This window comes from Podarcis liolepis, assembly GCF_965112155.1.
Source record: "Podarcis liolepis genome assembly, chromosome: 8".
Lineage (NCBI taxonomy): Eukaryota > Metazoa > Chordata > Lepidosauria > Squamata > Lacertidae > Podarcis > Podarcis liolepis.
The window spans coordinates 57,248,795-57,272,379 of record NC_139560.1 but is presented as its reverse complement, the minus strand read 5'-3'; the positions used below and the strand labels follow the sequence as shown (position 1 = coordinate 57,272,379).

Sequence of the window (23,585 nt, the reverse complement as noted above, 5' to 3'; positions counted from 1 at the left end):
CCATTTGCCTGGAGCACTTATTTTTCAGGGCTCACAATAGTGTAAGTTTGGTCAAACTTGGCTCAGTCAGCTTAGCTCTGGCTGAGCAGGGATGCGGGAGTTATTTATACCTGCGAATCTCTGGCTGAGTCAGGCTTGGGGACTTGTGCCTGTGTAGCCCAGCTGAGCTGGGAAATGGCTGGCTGACCTCGAGATCTGCCACATCCTAACTTGCTCATCCTGATGGATCTAGGGTTAGGACCTTGCCCTTAGGCATGAAGTAAGAACTATTCAATTCTCAAAAGCTTTGTCTACAGTGTACTTTCGATAATCATGCTTTGGTTGATGCTTTGAATTGGCTTTACTTTTACACATACACACACTTAAACAAACAGTCAGGATATTCATTACATTTTAAATAAATAAATAAGACATGGTAGATGCTTTTATCCACTCCAAAACTGAGCTCAAAACAAAAACAGGCACTGAATACTAATAAGGCCATTTGCAGAAGGACATCTGCAGGCAGGTAACACCTAAACTACTTGTTCAGAGCAACATAGGATCCTTGCTGCATGGGAAGAAAAAAGGCTAACTCAGAGACAGACCATTAACATGCACATTCTTGTGTGTATATGTCTGGTACACATAGGAAACAAGACATATCATAAAGGCAAATGAGAAGATGGGGCAGATTTGATATACTTGAATTCTGTACTAACCACAGAAGGAAAAAAGCCCCTTCTTTCTCAGCCAGCATGAAAACCAAGCAGGCACTTGGAAAAAGGAAAGATCCACCTGTCCTCCCTCCACCTGTATTCTTGATAGTGCATCCACAGTGCAGGTCAATATCACATGTAGTTTGCTATCCCAAGGTACTATGCATCTCAGGATCTAAATGCACATCCCAAACTACATAACAGCATCTTTTTGCATACATATATCTCTGGAATGAAGTTAGAGCGTGTAGCTACTCTGAAATCTTCTTTAATAGATGTTCAGGGATGACAAGAGTTAAGGTCCATCAACTTCTGGGGTGTGATTCCCCACCCGAAATTTAATGTCTAATTAATTTGACAATAGTGTTTCCTACATTTTTTGTGTTCAGGCACAACATAGGTTGAGAAATCATCGCTGCAAATTAGGAATTAAAGAAAAAAGTAACCAAGATGAAAAACTGTTCTGAACTGGATCAGACTTGTGTAATTAGTGTAATCTTGGGTATTAGAATGAGTGTTTCATTTGTATAAACAGACATAAATTTAAGTGATAAAGTCCAACATATTTAATTTTAACATTTCTTCTACATTTTACCAAGGCCTGCTTCCTCCACACAGTCTACACTCATGACTGCAGCTCTGACTTATTCAGGTTAATTAAGGTGTCTCTAATCACAGGCTGTTTGTCTTGCTGTCACTCACTTTGAGCCCTTGGGCTAGGGTGTACTACAAATTTAAACACAAACAACACACACTACATCAGGTTTACATCCCACCCTTCCTTCAAGGAATTCAGGACATTCTCACAACAATCCTGTGAAGTAGGTTATCCTGAGACGGCAACTGGCACAAAGTCACTCAGTATGCTTTGCAATTTGTACTCAGTTTTTTCCAATCTATGCCAAATGCTCTAACCATGGCACCACATTGTCTTTCCATAAATATATAGCTCAAGTCACTGTATTTTATGGGACTCCCCATAATTTGTCCTCCTTTCCTCCTTCTCGCCTTTTATCATCTCTTCTGCTGTCAAAGTTTTACTATAAGGTCCCCAATGGAGAAACCTTGAAATACAACAACTGGTGGGCTTGAAATAGAAATACAACCTTGAAATACAACAACTACAGGTTTCCCAGCCCTATATTACAGTAATTAGTTCAGGCAAAGCATGCACGAAACAGTAAGTAGCTAGCCAAGCTCTACTATGATGTCACAACAAATCACCAAATGACATAGAAAGAATTAAGTAAGAAGGGTCTTACGAGAGCTTGGAGATTTGCTGAGGAGGCCCTTCTTGTAATACCACCATACACTGAAATTTGGGAGCCTATGACTAGCCTAGAAAACCTTCTGGGCAATGGCAAAGGCTATGGAAAACTCTCATCCCTGATATATACTGTCCATCTTTCTCCCTCTTCCCATAGTTCAGTAATGTAGTCAGGTGGAATAGTTTCTTTAAACTGGATTGTGTTCTTTGGGGCTTTTAAAAGCTCGTTTTGAATTCCAATTACTTGTTATGCTCTGTGAGCTAAAAATAAAAGAAAGCTCCATTTTTGCCCCTTAGTTTCAAAGATCGGTTTCCTAAGGCGCTTCAACCGAGACCCAAGGAAGGCGGGCGGGCGGGCGGGCAGCCTGAAGCGCCGGCCGAGCTCACCTGGCTGCGGCGCCTTTTTAAATCTGGGGCCGCATCTGAGCCAGAGGAGGAGCGGGGCCTGGGCTGTCACAGGCGCCGCCGTGGAAGAGGGCGGGGAAGGCACCGGCTGCTCCTCCCGCGCTTTCCCGCCTCTCATCACCCTGTCCCGGATCTTCGCAGGAGAGGGCAGAGCGGATACCGGGAGCGCTTCTCAAGTCCAGGCGGAGAAGCCGAGAGGCAGAAGCCACCGAAGGCGGCGCTTTCCCGGGGCCCGGCCCACCGCCCGCCCCGAGCCCCGGACGACCCCTCTTACCCGGGCGGGATGACTTGCCCGCGCTGCGCGCACAGCTCCCGCACCACTCCCGGCCGCTCCGCTTTGACCTTTCGCTCGGCTGTCCGCTGCGGGCCGGTCTCGGCGGCCGAGACTCCAGGCCGGGCCGGGCCCACGATAGGCACGCAAACCGCCAGCACCGAGCCGATCTTCACGGCCGCCCCGGCCGACACTTTCCATTCCAAGAGCCGCAGCGGCTGCGGGCCGGAGACGCGGATATCCGTCACTTCGGACGCGGCGGCGGCGTCCCCTCCTGAGGAGGAGGACGAGGCGGCCGCTCCCGGTTCCTCCATGGCCTCGGCCGCTGGGGCTCCCTCCCAGGCCGGGCCCGACTCGGCTAGGGACAGGTCGCTATGGCGACGGGGGCGCCGCTGCCGGTTAAATGAGGAGAATCGAACGCGAAACGTTGCGCTTCCCCCTCCCCCACCCACCAACTACCACATTTTTTTTAAAAAAAAATAACAACAAGAAGTAGTCACGAGCAGCGCCAACTGAGCGCGAGGTCAAGGCTCCGTTGCGCAGGCGCGGGACAACCTTTTTTTTTCTGGCGCCTGGGCCAGCTTAAAGGGGCCGCCGCGTTAAATCCGGCCCGCCTCTGGAGACAGCGAAAGCAATCGGATAGTATAGTACTGGAGCCTCTTCAACGCGCTCTTCCAGCTCCTGGGCGGGGCAAGTTTCAGCCCCCGCCTCCCGGTTCCTTCCGGCATCGCGCGCTCCTACCTTACTGGAGACGCAAGCGCGCGTTCGCTTACACGCCCCTCCGCGTGCGCTACATAACACTGCCCCGTGTTTTTCTGCCCCGTCGAAGGGGATTGTGGGATATAGATGCCGGCTTGCAAAGCTCTTCTAACGCTAACTACAAGTCCCAGCATGCATTTCTCTGGCTCTTTGGTGCATATGTAGCCGGCTACAGCAAACAAGACGGCAGCGGTAGCTGTTTGTTTGTTTGCTTGCTTGCTGACTGACCTGGTTTCCTGGTAGTTATTTAAAGTGGTAGTTGACTACAAGGGACCCTACAGAAATTCAGCATTCCAAATAACAAGTCCGTCCTTTATCAAACTTCTGGCGTGGGGATGGAGAACCGCAGTAATTCAAAGTGTCAAATGGCAAAACAAAGCTGAAAGATGTCTTGTTCTACAGGCATTATCTTCTGCAATTTGGGCCAGTGCAAAAACACAAACTACGTAATAAGCAACAGCCTCTACCTGTTGTTACCTAAAGCTGCAGTCCTATACATACTCAAAAGTAAGATGGATTTAAAATCAGTGGGACTTCTGAGAAAACGTATATGAGGTTGCAAATGTACAAGAGTCAGTCATCAAAAATAATTTCCCAAAATCTCTCCACCCAAATTTAGAATGTAAACAAAAGGAAGGTTAAAGTTGAACCAAAGCCAACCCATTTTATTTGCACTTCCTTAATTGCACTTCACTGCTTCACCATGGGCTGGATCCTGGCCAAGTTACAGAATAATCCTAACCGCGTCTACTAAGAAGGAAGTTCTATTGACTTCAATGAGTCTTAATAATTGAGGTTATAATTACAGCCAGGAGTCACATTTAGGTCTCACTGAAATCAACATGGTTTCGGTAGTTGTTACTAATTTTTCACATTGATATGAAAGATTCCTAAATACAACTTGGTCTGGATTCTGTCCCTGTGCTTTTCTTTAGCCTACTCACTTATTCATTGATTTCCCTGATCCTTTCTTATCAGAATTGACTACATGAAAAATTGTTTATTTCATATAAAACCCTTGACCTATCAAAACTATTGTTTATTATTATTTATTAACTATACGCCAAACACACATACTTAGACATGTGTTTTAACTCTGTTACACAAACTGATCATTCTAAACAGTGCCATGCCTCACTCTATGAAAAGATATGGCTAAATAAATATAATGATAGAATTAATTGTCTGTGCAAGCTATCTTCTGGTTGTCAATAATTATTCTGGTTGACAATAAACAGCTCCCTAGATGGTGATCCATGCTTTTATCGTGTGCAGTGCTGACAGTATATTATCCTGGCATAGTTTCATTAGGGAGCTCAAATAAACTTAGTAGCTACAACCATAATATCATGACTGTGGTTTCAGGGAGGGGAATTGACAATGGCTCATATAAACAAGGAGTGGGGCATTATGATGGAAGCCTACGTAAGATTAAATGAGAGAAATAGCATTGAAAAGAATGAAACCTAACAAAGCAAAGCTCTCTATTAAAGCAGCAAAAAGCAACCTTACTAGCTTTTGCTGAAGTTGTTCAGTAATAAAGCAAATAAATTCCTGGAAACCAAAGCTGTTTGCAATTAGATCCTTGGCTGCACTGATGGCCCTCTGTAATTAGTGCCATAAAAGATGCCCAAGTGAAATATTTAACAATGCTGAGGTTGTTGGAGAAAATGCAATCTTTTTCCTGGCCCGAAAGGCTGTTCTGCTTGACCAGAAGCACCCATTTGATCAATTGGTGGATTTTTGTTTTCGGAAATATGTGCTGTGGTTTCTGACATGAAACCTGGGTGAATATATTTTGTCGTTTCATTGAGTCACCAGATTCACCTTCTGGTCCTCAGATTCATTCTTCACTGATATCGCAAATTCTATCCTTATCCTTCAACTATTACAACCCCAGAAACTGACCCAAGAACCCTGGCTCATTTGTGCTATCACTAACACAGCAAAGCGACAATGGCATGTGTATTACCTTTCCCCACAAGATGGCACCACTCCCAAGTTTGCATATGTTGTGCCCCCAAGAACTTCTTTTGTGTGTACTGAGTGAGGGGTGTGTGTTGTGCCTATTGAGTGCGTGTGTGAGCAGTTGTGTGTCATATAATATTCTTCATATCCTTTGGCAACCCTATGGAAAAAGATGAAAGATGGAGACAAAACAGCAAGATCCCTTGGTATAAGGTTGGCTGTTAATCTAAACGAATGAGCAAATCACGATAAAAGGATAGGGCAGAACCTTAAGACATTCTATATAGTACAGCTGTTGTTGTTTTTCTTAATGGTATGTGGGACATAAAAGAAGTCGACATAATCAGATGTCTCCAGACATTAAAGGAGTGTTGTACACATATGGGAGGAGAGGAACAAAAGGCACACAATGAACTCACATCCGCAGGTTTGAATAACTGAGACTGACGTATTCTGTTGTGCTGCAGCAAGTTTGTCAAAAGGTGCACAAGATTAAAAGCAATATCAAAGGGAAGAGAAGATCTTGGGATTCTGTTCAAGATGCCCTGAGCAGAGAGTTTGAGTGGGGTGGGTGTGGGTGGGGGGAATGGAAAGTTTGAAAAAGAAAAAGAAATTAAAGGGATGAAAAGAGAATGATTTGTGGTCTGGACCTCAGAATGGGCCTTTAATCATGAAGAAGTCGCAGTCCTCTGAAACACATGAAGAAAACCAGGCCAACTCTGATCAATGCAACTGGAGAGAGAAAGAGAACAGAAGATGATATTGAAGTGCATCTGTTCTTAACCCAAGAGGAAACGAAGCTGATGACAGGATGTTCATTAGGAACTGAAGGGAAGATAAACAAGAGTTTCGTTTTTCAAGAGGAAAGACGCACATTTAGCAGACATGATGTTTAAAATTATAGTTCATTGGGAGGCAGGCAGTACAGTGATGCTGTTCTGCAGCAATGCTAAGGGGCTGGAGAGGATGCTTATTGGTTTAACAGTCACCAAAAAACCTCAGGCTGCATACACACTGCACATTTAAAGCAACCCCCCCCCCCAAGATCCATGGGAACTGTAGCTTGCACACACAGAGAGCTACAAGTCCCAGCACCCTTAGTGAACTACAGTTCCCTGGAATTTTTTTTGGGTGTGCGCGCTTTAAATGCACTTTAAACATATTGTGTGTATGCAGCAACATTGCAAGAAAATAATGTTACAAAATCCATAGCATGGCCTAGATTAGTGGTTTCCAATTGGTGGACCCTAGGATGTCCATGCTACCAATCCAAGGGGCCCCTGGCACCATTCACACAACAAAAACTACCATAGAGGATCAAGATTTCCAAAAGTAGGGGGCCCATGGCTTGGCTTTTGAAAAACACGGGATCCACAGTTCTTAGCTAACTGGGAACCACTGGCCTAGATTCTTCCCTTACAGTTCTGGCTATAGAGGATAAGATCTATAGCCTTCCTTTTAGTTAACTAGAGAAAGCCTGATATCATGAACTTCATATCACCTTTCTTAGCGTAAATATTTTTTTAAAATCTGAAAAGAATAAATGTGTGCAATACCCCTATTATCAAGGTCAGGAACGACTCTTCCTAACAGGTCACTAAGCTAGATAAGAAGGGTGTGCCTGAGGTCCAGACACAGAATTGCCACTGCTGTTTTCATTCTGCTGCCCCACGTCTGGGGTGTTAACAGCAGCCTCAATTACTCCACAAAGCAAGCCAAATATGTAGGCATGGAAATTTGTTATCCATGCTCTTAAGTACAAGGCATCAAAAAGCTTCCATCTGGAAGCAACCTCAGTTGTCTGAGATCTGAGCATTCTCAAATGAAACGATTCCAAAGCTAGGAGAAAGTTTCTCGAAGTTTGGCCACAGTGAATCTTCATTTGAAAATAAAAACTCACAGCATACAAGCCCATGCATGTTTACTCAGAAGCGAGTCTTATTATGTTCAGCAGTGGACCTTACCCTCAGGTAAGGATTGCAGCCTCAGAAAGGAAAAGCATAGAATCATAGAATGGTAGAGTTTGAAGGGACCCCTAGGTTCATCTAGTCCAACCTCTGTAATGCAGGGATATTTATGTTTAGCCCAGCTTCTTTACTCCTTGTGGCAACCTTGCCAATAGTTCAAAAGCTAAGATTGCAGTTCATTATATGCCCAAGTCAGCTGCTCTGTGGATGCTTACCTACTGTAAGCCATCAAAACTAACAGAGCAGTCCTAAGTGGGGTGAGAGGAGGGCATGGAGTGGCAGATTCTCCACTGCATCCACAGACCTCCTGGCTCCTGCTGGCCAGGGCGGGAGGTGAAGGGTTGTTTGTTTCCCCCACCAGAATATGGGCTGGCTTTGGCTCTCGCATATCCATCACTGGTTTGGCTCTGCTCCACCCACAACTCCCTGCTTTGGGACCTCATGCCAACTATTCAGCAACAGGAATACCACTGGCAGTAGGGTGCATTCTGCCACACTTTCTGCAGGTGTGGAGAGGGCCTCTGTGACAACAGGCACCCACCCGCTCCTCCCTGCCAAGAGAACCCGGAAGCAGGGCAATGCCCCTTTGCTAGCAGCACAGATCAGGATTTGCCTCTAAGAAAGCACAGGATTTCACTACAAGCCCCACTGATGTCAACAGATAGGACTCAGGTGTGCTGGATTATAGCTGAAGTGTTTGAGCAGTGGTTGTGTGCATAGTATTTGCTTGGCTGACCTGTTTGCTCATGTGGAAACCGGTGCGGTTTTGCCTTCTCTTAGTCAAAGGGTGGGGGAGCCTTCTCATATATGCTGCTTCAGAGAAGAGGAAGATTTTTATTTTATTTTAAATGAGGCATCCCTAGCACAGTCAGCCAGCCAGCGCAACAACCATCAAAACTGGTCCTTAAGCGAACAGGGCGCAGTCCCACTAACTTCAGTCTGACCTCAGTCAGATGTTAGCTGTCTGCCTTCCTGCTCACAACCACCTAGAGCATAGAAGCCAACTGCTAGGGGCCGAGGCGTCTTTGCCCCCCAATAAAATATTTGATGAGGCTGTGGTTCCCCGAAGTTGATGGGCATTGCCATGCAAATGGTGTGCGTGCACCGTGTCATGTGATCAATTATGCAGGGTGGGGCTTACCTGGCCCTCCAATATTTTATTCAAGTAGGCAGCTTCTTCCTCCTTAGTCTCAATGCTGCTCTTCTCGCACTCATCAGGGAGAGACAGGACTCAGCTACATTTGTAAAAATAAAACGTTATAAATGTGTTATAACACTGTGCCACCAGTGTTATAGAGCTGAAATTGGACCTCTACTCCATTATGAGCTTTAAAATATCTCCCCCCAGAGCATTTTCAGAACATTTTTTTAAATAGCTGTGTAGATGCAGCCAAGGGGGACCAAAACCAGAATTAGTTGGCTCCACTTATCATTGGCTCTAGCTCCACCTGCTGTTAACCTCCTGCCTTTATGCCTTTCCAGTTCCACCGCTGTGTGAGAGTAACAGTGGGAGGGAGAGACTCAGTCTGAGAGTTCACTCCTTCTCCCAGACAAGCTCCCCGCTCATATATAGCAAAGTCTGCCTCCGAACAGAAAAAATCCCTGTAACTGTAAAACTCTGCTCTGTTAAACACATGTTTATGTTATGATATAAATAGCAGAAGTAAATGTACACGTTTATGTGCATAACAGAACACACTAATGAAACTCAAGCCTGCATGCAACCTAGGGTGAGTACAGATGGCCATTTACCAGAGAATAAATTACCACTGCATGCACGCAACTCATCTATAAGGCACTGACGAATGGCGAGGAGAGGTTTTCCACACATCTGCAACCAGTCAGAAATCTGAGGAAGTCAGGGAGTGGTAAATTCTTCCCTCTGCTTGGCAGGACCTCACATATGACTGCATTACTAATACATAGTTACAGGCATATAGGCAGTAATTCCCATTCAGTAAAGGATGGCCAGGTCTTCTTTGTTAGCAGCTTCCTACAATATACCTAGTACAGTGGTACCTCGGGTTACAAACTTAATTCGTTCCAGAGGTCCATTCTTAACCTGAAACTGTTCTTAACCTGAAGCACCACTTTAGCTAATGGGGCCTCCTATTGCTTCCATGCTGCCGGTGTGCAATTTCTGTTCTCATCCTGAGGTAAAGTTCTCAACCCAAGGTACTACTTCTGGGTTAGTGGAGTCTGTAATCCAAAGTGTTTGTAACCAGAGGTACCACTGTAATCAGAAATATCCAAGAATTCAAATTATCTCAATGGCAGAAGGTTAGTAGATAAAGTGTGACACAATCATACATTGGGGTTAATGTTTCATATCACACTATTGGACTGTTCTTTGCATTTCTGTTATTTTTACGCCTTGTTCATTTGGTTTATTCTCTCGTTATCTCAAAACATCACCACTGTTGGCAACTAACATATACATGAAATGCAACCATGTACTGTCTAGTCTAGCCTTAAGACGGAGCACTAACCTGTTTGTCGCACAAAAGTGTAGTTTTACTCAGTCTGAATTTTCCCCTGCTTATCCTCAAGATGCTGCTTTTAATCCAGATTGATTGTAGACACTTCCATCCAGAAGGGCGGTGTGATTACTTGATATGGGTTTGAAAACTTTCCCTTTTATTAGGTTATCCACACCTTTTCCTCTCTAAGCGTTCCCCTGATGAATGAAGAAGGAAGATGTAATTGCAATCTTGGTATAAACCCACTCACAATGTCATTGTGAGCATGGGTACATTTCCATTGCTGTGGCCACCTAGATCTGTTTTGGTCAGTTTTCAAATGGACACACTGTAGAGTAACACAGACTCAGTCTGCGATGAGCTTCATTTTCAGAATGAAACCATTTTCTCAAACAGTGTTTTCAGGAACAAAAACTATGCAACACATCTGGATTGTGTAGGGCTATGTAGAAAAAAGAACTATTCAGTCTCCACTGAATCTAGAATAAAACATTGTGTGTATACAGCCCAAGACCCTTTGGTGCGATAGACTAACACAGCCACATTTCTAGAAACCATGTTTTTCTGTCTTTCACCACATGATGGCACTGCAAGATTTAAGTTTTCTGCCTTAGTGCTGGAGTACACATTGCTGTCTGTGTTCATGTTTTCATGTAGTTAGTCCAAAAATTAAAAGCAGCATTGAAAAATATAGACTCAGGGGCTAGGTTTCAGTGTTCCCTGGCATGAAAGGGAACAGTGCTGTCTCAAAACTCATTCCTAAACATGAAGAGTCTGCAGTTTCTGTAAGATTTAGGCAAGTAGTCTGCGTAAAATCAGATATAAAAGGATGTGAGGCTACATTCTGCTGAGGGCCAGTTCTCACATTACTTTGGATATTGTTTGATTGCAAAATTCTCAATTACAAACACCCTTCCAAAGAAAGAGAAACAAATGACAACAGCAGAACCTTTTCATTTTCCTAATTTTAAATACCTGAAGCTATAGATAATGTTCATTCCAAAAATTGAGATGATCTAATTTAAAATCAAACTCTTATAATAGTGGCCCTTTCCTTACCCACTTTAATTAGAACTGAATGCATAAACATTATCGTTTATACTTTATTTCATACTCTGGACATTCTGCAATTTCTCATTTATTTGCTACCGCAGTTTGAAATGTAATCATTAAAAGCGCAACCCTATAATGTCTACCCATAGGTACGTCCCTTTGAGCTCAATGGGGCGTGCTCCTAAGGGGGTGTAGGATTGCAGTGTAAGTTCCCCACCAATTTGTGTTTTTCAGCTGATGTTACATCCTGAAGGTACCATAGAATACAGTGGTACCTCTGGTTACATACTTAATTTGTTCCGGAGGTCCATTCTTAACCTGAAACTGTTCTTAACCTGAAGCACCACTTTAGCTAACGGGGCCTCCTGCTGCTGCCGCGCCACCGCTGTGTGATTTCTGTTCTCATTCTGAAGCAAAGTTCTTAACCCGAGGTACTATTTCTGGCTTAGCGGAGTCTGTAACCTGAAGTGTCTGTAACCTGAAGTGTCTGTAACCCGAGGTACCACTGTAAATCCTAGCAGTGAGAATGTGCAGTAATTCATGTTACCTTTTGATGGAAGTCTGATTTGAGCATACATGCGCTTTGAGTCAGGTGCTTCCAGATGACCTGCCTCTTGAGCATTCATCCTGATTTGTTCACTGGGAGATTAGACGATGTTGGCTATTTAATGCTCCTTCACTCTGATCTCTTTTCAGAGAGGCTAGATGACATTGTATCAAAGCAAGTGTCATTACCCCAGTAAGGAACCTATCAAATCTGCACTCTCGGAAACAATATGCAAACCAAAATGCAGCTATCTTTCAAAATGTTCACTTACCTGAGTTTTGCAATGCAGCTCTCTAACTGAACAACAGTTACAAAAATGCATATATTGGTGTGCACAAAAACGTGTACATTAGCCAAAACTGCAAATAAAAATGTGTTTGAGATATACACACAAAAATGCTGGTGAAAAAAAAGAATTCTTGAATTGCTTCAGAAATGTGGAGAGCTGAATTGAAGATTGGAAAAACAACAAGCTAAGAGAATAGAATAGATGGATCTTTGCACTCCATCCCACACTTTCCACTGTATTTGCCCATCGCAAAAAGTTCAGTCCTTGGCGGAACTGGGTTCGTCACCAAGAGTTCCTGATCAGCATTAATTGTGCATCCTTAATTTGTCCGTATATTCAGTGGTACCTCGAGTTACAAATGCCTCAGGTTACAAATGTTTCAGGTTACAAATGCTTCAGGTTACAAACTCTGCTAACCTGGAAGAGTCACCTCAAGTTGAGAACTTTGCTCCAGGATGAGAATGGAAATTGTGTGTTGGCGGCACAGCGGCAGCAAGAGGCCCCATTAGCGAAAGGACGCCTCTACTTAAGAACAGTTAAGAATGGACCTCCGGAACGAATTAAGTTCGTAACTAGAGGTACCACTGTAATTGAATCCCACCTGAAAATAGTGACACTCTGGAAGCAACTTTGATGTACCAAGTGCATTGCTTCAAAAATCTTGCATGTGTAAAAGAGAGGGTCTTCAGACTCTGCGAAAAAGAACTCCCTCAACATGGAAATCTGAACTGGGTCTCGTGCCATTACAACATGTACTACATTGGGAGAATTGGGTTATAGTGGGGTTGTTAAATGTAAAGACGATTTGGGACCAGGAAAAACCCTGGTTTTTCTGAACCCTGAAGGGAGAAAGCAGACAAAAGTTTGAGGAGCAGAAACCAGCAGTGTAGTAAGCTGTGGCGCTTAGATAAGAACTGTGTGTTCCAATTAGAATTAAATATAGCATTACGGCCACTGCCTGGCCTCCCTTTGTCAGGGAGTTTGCTTGCTAATTAATAATTAAGGGTTAGACGGCTGGTTCTTTTTTTCTTCCTTAATGGGAACTAATGTTTGGGGAGATATGGGCAATCTTCCGTGCGTCTGAATGAAATAGCCATCAGCGTGCAGGTGACCCCCCCTCCCCCGTCTTAAGAAGGAGGCTGATAGAAGCCATGGGTGGGTGAAGACACTGGAGGTTTGTAGTTCCAGAGACAGAAGGGCTGCATACACGCCACACATTTAAAGCACATGACTTCCTCCAAAGAATCATGGGAACTGCCATTTTTCTACCACAGAACTACAATTCCCAGCGCCCTGAAGGAACTACAGTTCTCAGAATTCTTTGGCGGAAAGGCATGTGGTGTGTTCGCAGCCAGAGAGTGTATGAGATCTCTGTCTGGGGGTTTGATGTAGGGTAATGGATCTGCTGCCTCGCTGGAGTACATACTAGTTTCTTCCACTTATGCTCTACTTGTCCTTTCATAAATAAAGCATATATTATAAAGATGGCCCAAGTGGGCTCTTTCCTCTGAAGGAAACTAAGCCTGGAATGTCCCACTGAGATGTGGGGAGGCTGCGACAGCTTATCTAGAGAGTCTTATTCTACAATCTTCTACCACAGGTCCACATGTGGTGGACCTGTAATAAAATTAAGAGCTTCTGGGATATGGTATATGAAGAGCTGCAGAAAATATTTAAACAAATCTTTATTAAAAAAAAAAAACCAGAAGCTTCTCTGCTGGGTATATTAGACTCAGACATTGCAAGTGAAAATAAGAGAATATTCCTGTATGCAACATCGGCAGCGAGAATCTCAATTGCAAAAAATTGGAAAAAGAGATAGCACCCACAAAAAAAATAGTGGCAAGATAAATTATTTGATTACCTTGAACTGGCCAAAATTACAGATACATTTAGGGGACAATCTAAACAAAAATTCCCAAAAGAAAATATAGAGATTCTCTAAAAAAGCAGCACCCTAAAATCAATACCTGGGCTTGCTCTGTGTAATTTTTGCAAAACAAAATATGGTGTAAAAGTATAAAATATAGAGAAAAGTAGGAAAAAGGAAATGAGAAAGAAACAGTTTACCAAATATGAAATTAGGCCCGCGTTGAGGACGAAGGAAGTCAATTAGAAAAGAATAAGAATTGAAATATGGATATACGTTTATTATTTGCTTTGTATCTGTATCTGTATTTTTTAAAAAGTCTGTTCATTGTGTGTGCTTGTGTTGTAATAATAAGCTAATAAAAAGCATATTAATAATATTCTACAATCTTCTGTGTGAGAAGCTGTTGCTCCTTACCAAGAGAAAGAGTAGCGATTCAGCTGATAACTTCCATGCCTTTCACAATGAAGGCAATCAAGAGTTCTCCGCCACCTTATAGCAAAGTACACTCAGGCAGCCTGGGGACATTTATTGCAGAAGAGAGAAATGTGTGGTTATCATATGAATCCCAAGGAAGATTGGCTCAATTCATCACAGTGAAGGAAAAGCAAGCTAATGAGAGATTAACATGCAGGCGGCAGTGTGGATATCAAGACAAGATGACTTTCCAGACAAGCTGAGTAAGAAATTACAGAAACAGCTTCCCACTTTGTCACCTTCTCATCACCAGCACCATCCGCAAAGTCATTTCTAATTGTCTCAGGCGGCACATGTTGCTTGCATGTGGAGTCCTTTCGTGGCAGGCACAACTCTCCCAGCTGTTTCCACCTGGAGCTACACACAGTGAAAACGATGCAGTATACAATTAAAGGTCAACAGCGAAATCACCATCCCGATAGCCATGTCAAAATGGGAGGGCAGCTCACCCATTACCGGCAAAGTTGGGAAACTTAAAATACGCTTTAGCAGCTTTTAGAATGGCACTTTTGTGCTTCCTATAATCTTCTGGGTGGTGGGGGAAGAGCACACAATGAATGGAATAACACTGCAATATCCAGGTGTTTGTGGTGTCCATGGGTAGGTCAAAAGGGATGAGTGTGATGCTAGTGATGCTCCCATGTGCAGCTGCTGATCCAGAGCCTGGTTATACGTGCTTTGACTTCAGGAGAGCCTAAGCAGGCACAGCTGTGTGCCATCGTCCAACTCATGCCACAGTCTAACCAGTGAAATGCTAAGTCCCATGAAAATTACCATATTTTTCTGTGTATAAGATGCCCCCGTGTGTAAGACGACTCTTATTTTTTGAGCCCAATATTAAGAAATAAATATTTTCAACATTCTGTGTATAAGACAACCCCCTTTTAAACTTAAAATTGGTTAAAAATATAGTCTTATACACAGAAAAATACAGTAATTGTTCTAGGATTGAACTACCCTTCTTGTTAATTTTAATGGGACCTAAGTGTGCTCATTGGGACTTAAACCCAAATAAGTGTGCAAATTATTTCTGTCTAAGGCTGCAGTGTTATGAAGTTTTACTCAGCAATGTTTAACTGAATTGAGTAGTACTTCCTTCCGAGGAAACATTTAATTGCCAACTGTAATATGCATAGCTAGTGGCTGCTCTCATGTACAGGGTTAGCTAGAATGATTGTAGTTTTTTTACATACTTAAACTCAACCTTGCTGATGCAGCCAATAAGTGCTAAGATTGGGATATACTAAACAAATTGCTAGCCTGATGTCACTAACCAATGAAGTTACTCCAGCACTGAAAATGTTTAGGATCTTCATATTAGGTTCCCTAACATGTTTTGATGAATAAAATGAACAAACTAAATTTCATAGCTGCAGTGCAACAGCTTGTAAATGTAACTGCAAAGTTAACCAGGGAGGGGAGAATTCCACCATTTAAAAATATGCTCTTAATCTAAATCTGATTTTATGAAATTGTGCACAATTCTGATTGACTTAGAATTCTGTTTTGCATTACAGTCATACCTCTTGTTACATTTGTTTCACATTGCGGCTTTTCAGGTTACGAATGCGGCAAACCCGGAAGTGTTTCCTTCCGGGTTCGCCACGTGCACACATGCAGAAGTGATCTGTGCGCTTCTCGCATGCGCTGTAGCGGTTCTCTACTTATGGACTTTTCAGGGTGCGACCAGCACCCAGAAACGAATCACGTTCGTAAGTAGAGGTGCCACTGTATAGAGTTTCTTACGGTGCATTAGCAACCACCAGTTCCTAACTGAGATAATGTCCCAGTTCAAATGGTCATCTGGAATGATTTATGACTGAGAACAAACCTGCATAAGCCCTGTGTTCACACACACAACTTTGCCTCCTTTGCTTTCACTCCAGAATACACCATGGTTTCTTGTTACGTACAAACTCGGGGCACTTTGTTTTGTTCTAATCACAGTTAGTTAAAACCAACAAGGATCAACTCACTGTAAAAAGTGAGTGAACAGAGCACAACTATTGCACCATAAATGCCTAGTGTGGAAGCAGCCTTAGCATTGATACACTAATCCTCTTTTAAACCATACAAGGGCTGATCCACACTTACATTTCCTTTGCTCTTTCCAGGCACGGCCTGTGCTTTAAAGCTCCATGTCAACACCCTTGTTTCCCTCAGGAGCTTTCTCCACAAAACCCCACTCTTTAAAACATACAGTGTATGGTAATTCACTTGAAACTCAAATTGACATTTGCTCTGATTGAGTGCTAAAGAGCAGCTTTTCATGGGGAAAACTTTGGAGGAAAACAAAACCATGGGTGGACGCAGAACTTTTAAGAGCAGACCTGTGCTTGGAAAGGTAAGTGTCGATAAACCCCAAGTTGGTGACCATCACGACTTCTTAGGAGATCAAATTCCATACACTGGGTGAGGTACTTCCTTTTGCCTGTCCTCAATATTTCAACATTCAATTTCATTAGATACCCACAAGTGCTAGTATTATGGGAGAAGGAAGGGGAAAATATCTCTATCCTTTCTCCACGGCCATGTAGCACTTTTTTTACACCTCTATCATATCCCTGCTTACTCACCTTTTACGTAAATGAAAAAGGCCCAAATGTTATAAGTGAAAAACTGTTGACTAAAGTCTCTTGGAAGTGACAACAGTTCACTGGAACTGAAAAAGTTGTCTATAGTGTCTTAAATAATCTTCAACATAGATTTTTAAAAATGTATATTGTTTGTCTGGTTTATTGTGAACTTTTTGAACTTTTAGTTTTTCTTCTTCTTCAGTATTGTTTGGAAAGAAAGGAAATTCTTTGATTTCTTCACAATCTAACTTTTACCTTTGGTCATCAGTCGCCTGTTCCCATGACCTATTATCCTGTATTTCTTTTCCCTTGACAATCCACTAATAGCTTCATTCCCTTCCCCTATCATTGGCTCATCTTTCTTCCTACGTACAGGCATAAGTCAGCACCAATGTGCATATCTTCCTTGTCTTCCCCCAAGATCTGATTTTTTTTTTAAACATCACCATTAACTTTCAAACATACCTGTGGAGAAAAGTAAATGATCGTTTAGTTGTCATTTGTTCTAGGTTTAGAAGCTAACTGGAAATCCATTACATCCCTGTATAGATTTTTATAGTTTAGTTTCATTTGTGTTATAAATGAATGCCTAACTGTACTTGGCACTGCATATATTGGCTAGTGAATAGACCTTCCACAATAAATGCCTGAAAGTTTAATACCATAGTTACTGGGCTGGATTGCAGCTGAAATCTATTGTTTATGTCAAGTGTGGTTCCTTTCAAAGTAACTAACCAGGTGTCCAATGTCATGGCAGCAGTTATACATTGCATACTATTGTTGACCTACTTACAAAAACCCTCATGTTTTGGGAAGGATCCAGTAGTTTCTTGTATTTATTGTGGTCCTACATGTGAACCTTCAGCTCAGTCATGCTTATTCTACATCAGCCGTGGGGAACCTTCCAGATGTTGCTGGATTCCAGCTCCCATCAGCCATGAACATTGGCCATGTAGACTTACAACATCTGGAGGGCCACGTGCTCCCCATCGGTGTTCCGTACGTCAGGAATAAGGAACCAGGTAACATCCAGATGTGTTGGACTCCAACTCCCAGCAGCCTCGGACAGCATTGTCAACTGTCAGGAATGGAGGGAACTGTAGTTCAATACCACCTGAAAGTTCAGTTTATCCATCCTTGTTATACATGAAGACCCTTCATGGGAGGCCAGCATTGCTCTGCATTGTCATGTTTTCTCCTTGCTAATCTGTTGCTGCCTTCCTTGCACTACATTACAGCTACCACTGGGCCCCACACTGATGTATTTGGTGACACATGCCTCCCCAAACCCCTGATATCAAACAAACACTCAGTAGAAGTAGAAGCAGAAGTAGTGTGCTGTATCAGTGTACAGTGGTACCTTGGGTTAAGTACTTAATTCGTTCCAGAGGTCCGTTCTTAACCTGAAACTGTTCTTAACCTGAAGCACCACTTTAGCTAATGGGGCCTCCTGCTGCCACCGTGCCGCCAGAGCACGATTTCTGTTCTCATCCTGAAGCAAAGTTCTTAACCCGAGATACTATTTCTGGGTTGCGGAGTCCGTAACCTGAAGCATATGTAACCCGAGGTACCACTGTATAGAGAAGAGTGAGCTTCAGGGACAAACCACCTGTGACTGGAACTTCTATATTTTTATGCTACAAAATAGCAACTAAAAGGGGGATTAGGTTCAGGGAAATGGTGCAAAGTCAGAGGGTTATAGCCTCTTCCTCCTTTTGCCTCACATATGTACAGGATGGAAGCATGCCTAACCTCTCCTAAGCAAGGGCTGTCATACATCTGGAATAGCGGGGATTCGTCCATCAAAATTGGCGTCTGGGCGGAATCTTTGAAATCGGTTAAAATGTCTGGGAAACCCCATATCAGAAGTGTTGATTTTTCTGGCTAACCCCACCCATAAAACCCCCTTCATTTTGGGAGGAGTTTTTGCAAGAAAAGCTTAACAATTTTGCCACTCCCCCCCCCAAAAAAAAGCTCAACAGATGTCCGGATTTTCACTTTTCAAAATAAGGCAACCCTACCTAAGCCAGGTGATTTCCTGCCCTGCAAACCCTCCCTCCTGCTTTCCTCCTTCCAGACAGGTTTGTTTCTCATTTTAGATTCCAGTTGGGGGAAAATGTGTTTAAAATTGCTCAGGGGAGATACACGCAAAGCGAATTTGTTCGGTGCAGAAAGAATTAAGCAGATTCTTCCTTCTTGCTAATTCTGTCTCGAAAACTGCATCTTGAAGCTCCAGGTCAGAGTAAAGAGGCAAAAATTAGGTTGCAAATGACACATCCCCTTTATAATAGCTAATAATAAGGAGTGGAAAGTATTTTTTTAAAAAAGGGGGAAAAAAAAGAAAAAGTAAGAAGAGAAAATGTGAGCTACTCAGATTTCTGACGAAGCTACCAAATTCTCCAGGAGATATCAGTGCTCACAGATATTTAACCCATAAATATAGGCATTTCTAGACTCCAATAGTATTCATTCCAAGAAATACCTGAGCAATCAAAATGTCAAATTGCACAGTTTAAGGTAAGAAGGCCGTGTTTTTTCCATTTAGCAGAATGTGTTTAAAACCTTTGTCTCTTTGGGCCATCATTATATTCTGATACTGCCTGCATCAGCATAACCAAGAACCAGTCAACCATAAAATGTTTCCTGTGTGGCGTAAGATGCATATATTCACATTAAGTGAATGAACGAGGAAATTTCTGCTGTCTTACAAATGTCTGGATGAGAAACACTGTCGTGAGTTCTGTGCTAGATCTAGTAAACAGGCAGCAGGTTTTTTAAGCAACCAAGATTAAATGCCCAATCATGCCTGGTTTACTCAACTCTTTACTCCAATGGGTAATTCCACATTTACTAACAAAGGAGAGATTATTTACAAGGACAGGTACAGAATCAGGACTTATATATCAAGTAAATTGCAACAGCTCAATTCCTGTACCCTGTAACATGTTGTTAATGACTCTTCAAAAACAAGGGAACTTAAGTATGACCAAGGAGACACATGGTTGCAGCTGGGGAGCACAAGGCCAAAACTTAAAAGTGATTACATTGAAATCAATGGAATTCAAGCAGTGGCGTGGGGGGGGGGGCAGAGGGGATGTTGCCCCTGGTGCATTTTTGGGGGGAGGCCCCACAAAATTTCAAAAGAAAAAACGCTTTGAGAGTTTTTAAAAATAACAATCAAGCAGTGTAAAAATTTCATGAAATAAATAGTAGTAAAATATATGGCCTCCGCCGCTGTCCAATCCCCAGCTTCCCTCTGCTGGGAAGACCCTTCCACACCACCATTGCCACTGCTTGGTCCTGACAGGGGGCGCAATACTTGCTGTGCCCCGGGTACTGGCAACCCATATTACACCACTGGATTCAAGCATGCTTAACTGATTCTGGATACAGCACATTGTGCATATTTCCCAATCGTATGTTCCTAATATGTCAGCAAAGCCAACCTGTTTATTGAATCTATATCTTCACAACAATATTTATTATGGGCTGTCAATAATGTTCCTTTCAGAAAATTATATCTAAATAAAAAAAATCCCAAACCAGCACATGATGATAGTGAAAGCGTAATCCCCATGGTACTTAGAATCATAAGACTGTAGAGTCGGAAGGGACCGCGAGGTTCATCTAGTCCAACCCTCTAATCCCTTTCCTTTGATATTAAAAATACAACAGTTAAACAACTATCAAGTTGCAGCCTTTTCATAACACCCAAAAGCAGCTGCCTGAGGTGGATGTCTAACAGTAGGGCTGGCTCTCTCTGCACACAGAAGAAGAAGAAGAGAAGAAGAGTTTGGATTTGATATCCCGCTTTATTACTACCCGAAGGAGTCTCAAAGCGGCTAACATTCTCTTTTCCCTTCCTCCCCCACAACAAACACTCTGTGAGGTGAGTGGGGCTGAGAGACTTCAGAGAAGTGTGACTAGCCCAAGGTCACCCAGCAGCTGCATGTGGAAGAGCGGAGATGCGAACCAGGTTCCCCAGATTACGAGTCCACTGCTCTTAACCACTATACCACACTGGCTCTCACACAGTTCACATAGAACTGTCCATGGAAATGCACCCACAGAACACTGAAGCAAATGGAAAGCCCTTTACACAGAACTTACTATTAGTGTTGGCCAACTCATGGATTTATGGACTGGACAGAATGTTTGAACTGGTAGTGTTTGGCTCTAATTTTATTACATATGTATGACATCTCCAACCCATACTGGAACTCTGGGTTGCATGGCTTTGGGGTGGGGGGACTACTGTATGTTATATTTACCCATGTTTGCGGCCACTGGAATAATTCCTGCATCTGCCAGCATAATTAGAATGAGAACTGAGAATTGTAGTCTTGCCTTTTCCAAAATTAATACAAATTAATTTTTAAAAAACCCCTCAGCCGGGCTTTCTAGAATTGATATGTAGAGGGTTGCACTGTAAAAAAACAGAAAGCTGAGGTTCTTGTGAGACTAACCAGCATCAAAGGGTGAGATCTATTTGTACTAGAAATTCAGAATATGCAGCCAAAGAACAAACTGTGTTTAACTGAGGCAATTTCCACTCTCTTCCCAGGGAAAAGCAGCCTTGGGAGAGAAAGTGAGAAGCAATCCCACCTATACCTGAGCAACCTTAATGCATGGAATTACACACACACAAACACACACACACACACACACACACATATGAGAAATCTCCTATCCATCTTTCACTATATACCAGAATTTTTACTAGAAATTATAATCTCAGTGGAGGAGTCTCTCTCTCCCCCCCCCCCCATTTCTAGCCTGCAAATATTAGGAGCTAAATTAAGCAGAGAAACTAGTCATACACCTTGTATTCTGGAAATATTGCTTTGTCAGCACGAGTGTGATGCCCAGGAAATGTGTCCTTCTTGATCAGAACAAGAAGTCTGTCTCAAGTGACTAATGGGAGTGGTTGCTCATGGTCCTTGAGCCCTTGCTTTCTGTCCATGAGTCTTCCTTCTCAAAGAACACATGGCAGGATGTATTCCGCATTCACGCATGTTATCCTTAAAAATATGGGAGGGACAGGGCTTTCTAAATTTAAAAAGGGGAAGTTTGGTTCAGCTGTGCTTCTTTTCGTCCCTTTTGAAACATACCATTTCCCCCTTAAAAGCATCGTCTGATACATGTATTTGTAAAGAGGTGAAGAACACACTCAGCCAAGGAAACCCCCGCTTGTGGTTTGGAAATCACACTAAACTATTTCAAAACCTGCAGTTGAGGCATCAATAAAAAGGAGCTAGGCAGAAACGCTTTGCAGTAAATTTCAATCTCAATTGCAATTGCAATAAAATAAAATAAAAAAAAAACAAATCCTGGTTTTTGAATGGATTCTGGACAATTTGCAGGCTCAGATCCAAATCCCAGTGAGCCTTGCATGGTTTAGAACCTTGTTATCAGGTGAACTGACTCTTCCCAGGCCCTGACATCATCAGCCCAGGACTTCCTTGGAGTTTTCCCTCAGTCCAAGCTAGGGAGGGAGGCCACAGGTGGAGACCTCTTTGGAAGTTACTCCATGGTTTTGGAATGCCTTACCTAGAGAGGCTTATCTGACTTACTGTGTTTTGAGCAGCAGACAAAAACCAAAAACAAGCAGGTCTTCAAAAATCTGCCTGCAAATCGGTTCAGAATTTGAACATTCAAATCATTGCATTCATTCGTTATATGTTTTAGCTCTATGAAGCAGATTTTGTGGCTCTTTTCATTGTGATTGTTTATGACCAGATCTCTTTTAATTTCTGTTCTATAAATTGTTGCTGTGCTTTACAGTGTGGCTATTATTTTCTAGGGTGGTAGTCAACTCGGTTTTACTCATATTAAACCTATAGAAATTAATGGATTTAACTTAGTCACGTTCATCACTTTCAGAGGGTCTACTTTGAGTAAAACTTGAATACAGTATTGCACATAGTGTGCAGATATTTGACTCTAGCTGGATCTACACTGATCTGTAAAAATGCTATTAAATGCTATAATGTACCCTCTGGTGTCACATTTTTATAACGCTTTTTTAATGTTAAAACTGACCAGTGTAGATTCACCCTCTGTGTTCTATCGGATTTTCATGATACTAAATTATTTTAATTGTTTGGTCTCCAGAAAACTTTTGTTAAGGGACAACTAAAACATGTATTTATTTCATTTCATTATTATTTTAAAAATATTTCCTAATGGCCTTTCCTCAACAGATTCCAGGAACAAGTACAAAAGGGTGAATAAAATCAATTCACACAACATAACCATACATTTCAAAGTCAACAAATCAGCATAAAACTGAGCGTAACTGACAGGTTCACTCACCTCTAGTTATCAATGCATCCGAAAAGAAGTGGGGTGCCATCTCATCTCTCTTAGAGCATTGGGTAGCTGAAGTATCAGAATGGAGTCTGGTTCAGCATGGAGAGCACTAAAGAACAAATCTAATCAATGTTGCTCAGTGAGAAATGTTCTCATTAAAGTACATTTGTCCTTAGAGACAATCACTGAATGTTTATCCCTGCATTTGATGCATGGAAAAATAGAACCTAGTGCTTGGGGAACATACAGACCCAGTAAATAATTTACAGGTTCTGTGTGGGTACAAATAATGGACAGAGGAGCAAGTGGCTGAATCAAGGAATGGTAGTTCTCAATCTGCTAAGTGGGGTCACTAGGCTGTTGACATTGCATCCAATGAGCTAAGTCAGTCTTCTCTCAACCTGGTGTCCAACAGACATTGTGGCCTCCAACTCCCACCATCCTTGACCATTGGCCATGGGATGATGGGCATTGGAGTCCGACAACATCTGGAGGTTGGGAGAGGCTGAACTAAGCACTGGTGGCAAGTGACTTCTACTCAGTTGTTGGGGGGGTCCCCTTAAAAAAATGTGCAGGAGCCACTGCATCAGTGGGAGGGAGGAACCTTTCGGCAAGATATATTAAAGTGGTGTTAATCGATAGTCAT

The 23,585-nt window shown here is 42.6% G+C and overlaps 1 protein-coding gene across 1 annotated transcript in view; it reads right to left on the bottom strand.

The window, feature by feature from the left end:
• Positions 1-3,464, bottom strand: part of CTDP1 (CTD phosphatase subunit 1) — a 48,283-nt gene extending 44,819 nt beyond the window's left edge. The window contains exon 1 of the mRNA XM_083518608.1: positions 2,645-3,464. Coding sequence (XP_083374734.1) covers positions 2,645-2,955 — 311 coding nt within the window. The 5' untranslated portion in view covers positions 2,956-3,464. The remainder of the gene's footprint in view (positions 1-2,644) is intronic.
• Between the last annotated feature and the right edge of the window lie 20,121 nt (positions 3,465-23,585).